Genomic DNA, 1,703 nt, shown 5'->3' on the forward strand with positions numbered 1-1,703 from the left:
CAGGGAGGAGCAGAGCCAGCACTGTGGGGACACAGGTTGTCCCTGTGCCTTCCCCTGCAGGCCCTGCCTGTCCTGATGGGAAAGGGGCGAGAGAAGCGATAAGACCGGATGGGACCCCAAAGGGAGCGCAAGGGGCAGGGGGTCACCTCCAAAGGGAGCTGGAGGTAACCAGGGTTTGGGGAGCCGATTGGAGAGGGGAGTTAAGGGAAGGGGGAAGAACTCTACTCTTGTTGCCCTGGGACAGCCTCTGGTGTCCCCCTGAGTGTGGGGCTGTTTGGTTGCCTTGGGCACAGCTGGGCCTTGTCCCTGAATCTCTCTGATTTGGGTTTTTCCAGGTTAAATCTTGGTGTTTTAGATATTTTTATGGTCCCAGGATGCCTGGTGAGTTCTAGAGATGGACTTGGGCAGGAGGAACCCCCAAGCCAAAGCGCTCAGCCCTTGTTTCCCCCCAACAGGATTTGTCCTTCCCAAACCTTGAGCAGATGGAGGAAGAGGCTGTGATGAAGATGCTGCGGGTCCCCCAGGCAGGTGAGGAGGAAGTCAGTGCCCCTTTGGCCCTGTCTTGTGGTGCCTGTGGGGGCTGGATCTGGGGGGGATGTCCTTGGCCTTCCCTCTGGGCCGGAGGCAAATCCCCTGCCTGTCCTTCTTCCTTCCTGCCCCAGGCCCCGAGCTGAGGACGGAGAGCACGGAGGACAAATCCCCCCGGCAGAGCCTGGTGGGAGAGGCCGTTTTGAAGGGCTCCCCGGCGCAGGAAGGCAGCGGGGAGGAAAAAGCCCGGAGATGCCCCCGGAGGAGGGGCTGCAAAGCCAGCCCAGGGAGCTGTGAGGAGGAAAGAGCCGTCCTGTGCCGGGAAGGCGGCCGGAGCTTGAGCCGGAGCTCCGAGCTGGTGGTCCCTGAGCAGCCTCCCAGCAGGGAGAAGCCCTTCAGGTGCTTGGAATGTGGGAAGAGCTTCAGTCAGAGCACAAACCTCCTCACCCACCTGCACATCCACACTGGGGAACGGCCCTACACATGTAGGGAATGTGGGAAGGGCTTCAGGGTGAGCTCCAACCTTCTCAGGCACCAGCACATCCACACTGGGGAACGGCCCTACAAGTGTGGTGAATGTGGGAAGAGCTTCAGTGACAGCTCAAACCTGATCAAACACCAGCGCATCCACACTGGGGAACGGCCATACAGGTGTGGGGAATGTGGGAAGAGCTTCAGTGACAGCTCCACCCTGATCCGACACCAACTCATCCACACTGGAGAACGGCCCTACAAGTGCTTGCAATGTGGGAAGAGGTTTCAGACCAGCTCCAGTGTCCTCCTGCATGAGCGGATACACACAGATGAGAGGCCCTTCCGCTGCACCGACTGCGGGAAGGGCTTTAAGCTGAACTCCCACCTCATCACCCACCGGCGCATCCACACCGGGGAGAGGCCCTACAAGTGTGAGGAGTGTGGGAAGAGCTTCAGCGACAGGTCTACCTTGACCCAACACCAACGGACTCACCAGTAAGAGAAGCCCCACGAGTGCCCCGACTGCAGGAAGAGCTTCGGCCGCTGCTCCCACCCCGAATGACCCCCCTGATGGTGAGGCAACCCCTGGAGTCCAGTGACTGTCAGTCCATCCCTTTCTACCAGGAAGGGCCAGTCCCCTTTGCCAGGGGCAGGTTGTGCCAACAGAACCCTTCTTGGGGGGTGTGTGGAGATTCCTGCCT

General features: G+C 60.1%; 1 protein-coding gene across 1 annotated transcript; it reads left to right on the forward strand.

Moving 5' to 3' along the window:
• Nucleotides 1-455: 455 nt before the first annotated feature.
• Nucleotides 456-1,600, forward strand: LOC114072523 (zinc finger protein 239-like; the record flags this gene model as incomplete). Its single annotated transcript, XM_027910410.1, has 2 exons — nt 456-528; nt 663-1,600. Coding segments are annotated over 2 exons (912 nt in total), but the record flags the coding sequence as incomplete, so codon positions are not given.
• Nucleotides 1,601-1,703: the final 103 nt, after the last annotated feature.

The sequence above is a fragment of the Empidonax traillii genome, unplaced genomic scaffold (genome assembly GCF_003031625.1).
Source record: "Empidonax traillii isolate 1590-97213 ecotype Southwest subspecies unplaced genomic scaffold, ASM303162v1 scaffold3408:size26562, whole genome shotgun sequence".
Classification (NCBI taxonomy): domain Eukaryota; kingdom Metazoa; phylum Chordata; class Aves; order Passeriformes; family Tyrannidae; genus Empidonax; species Empidonax traillii.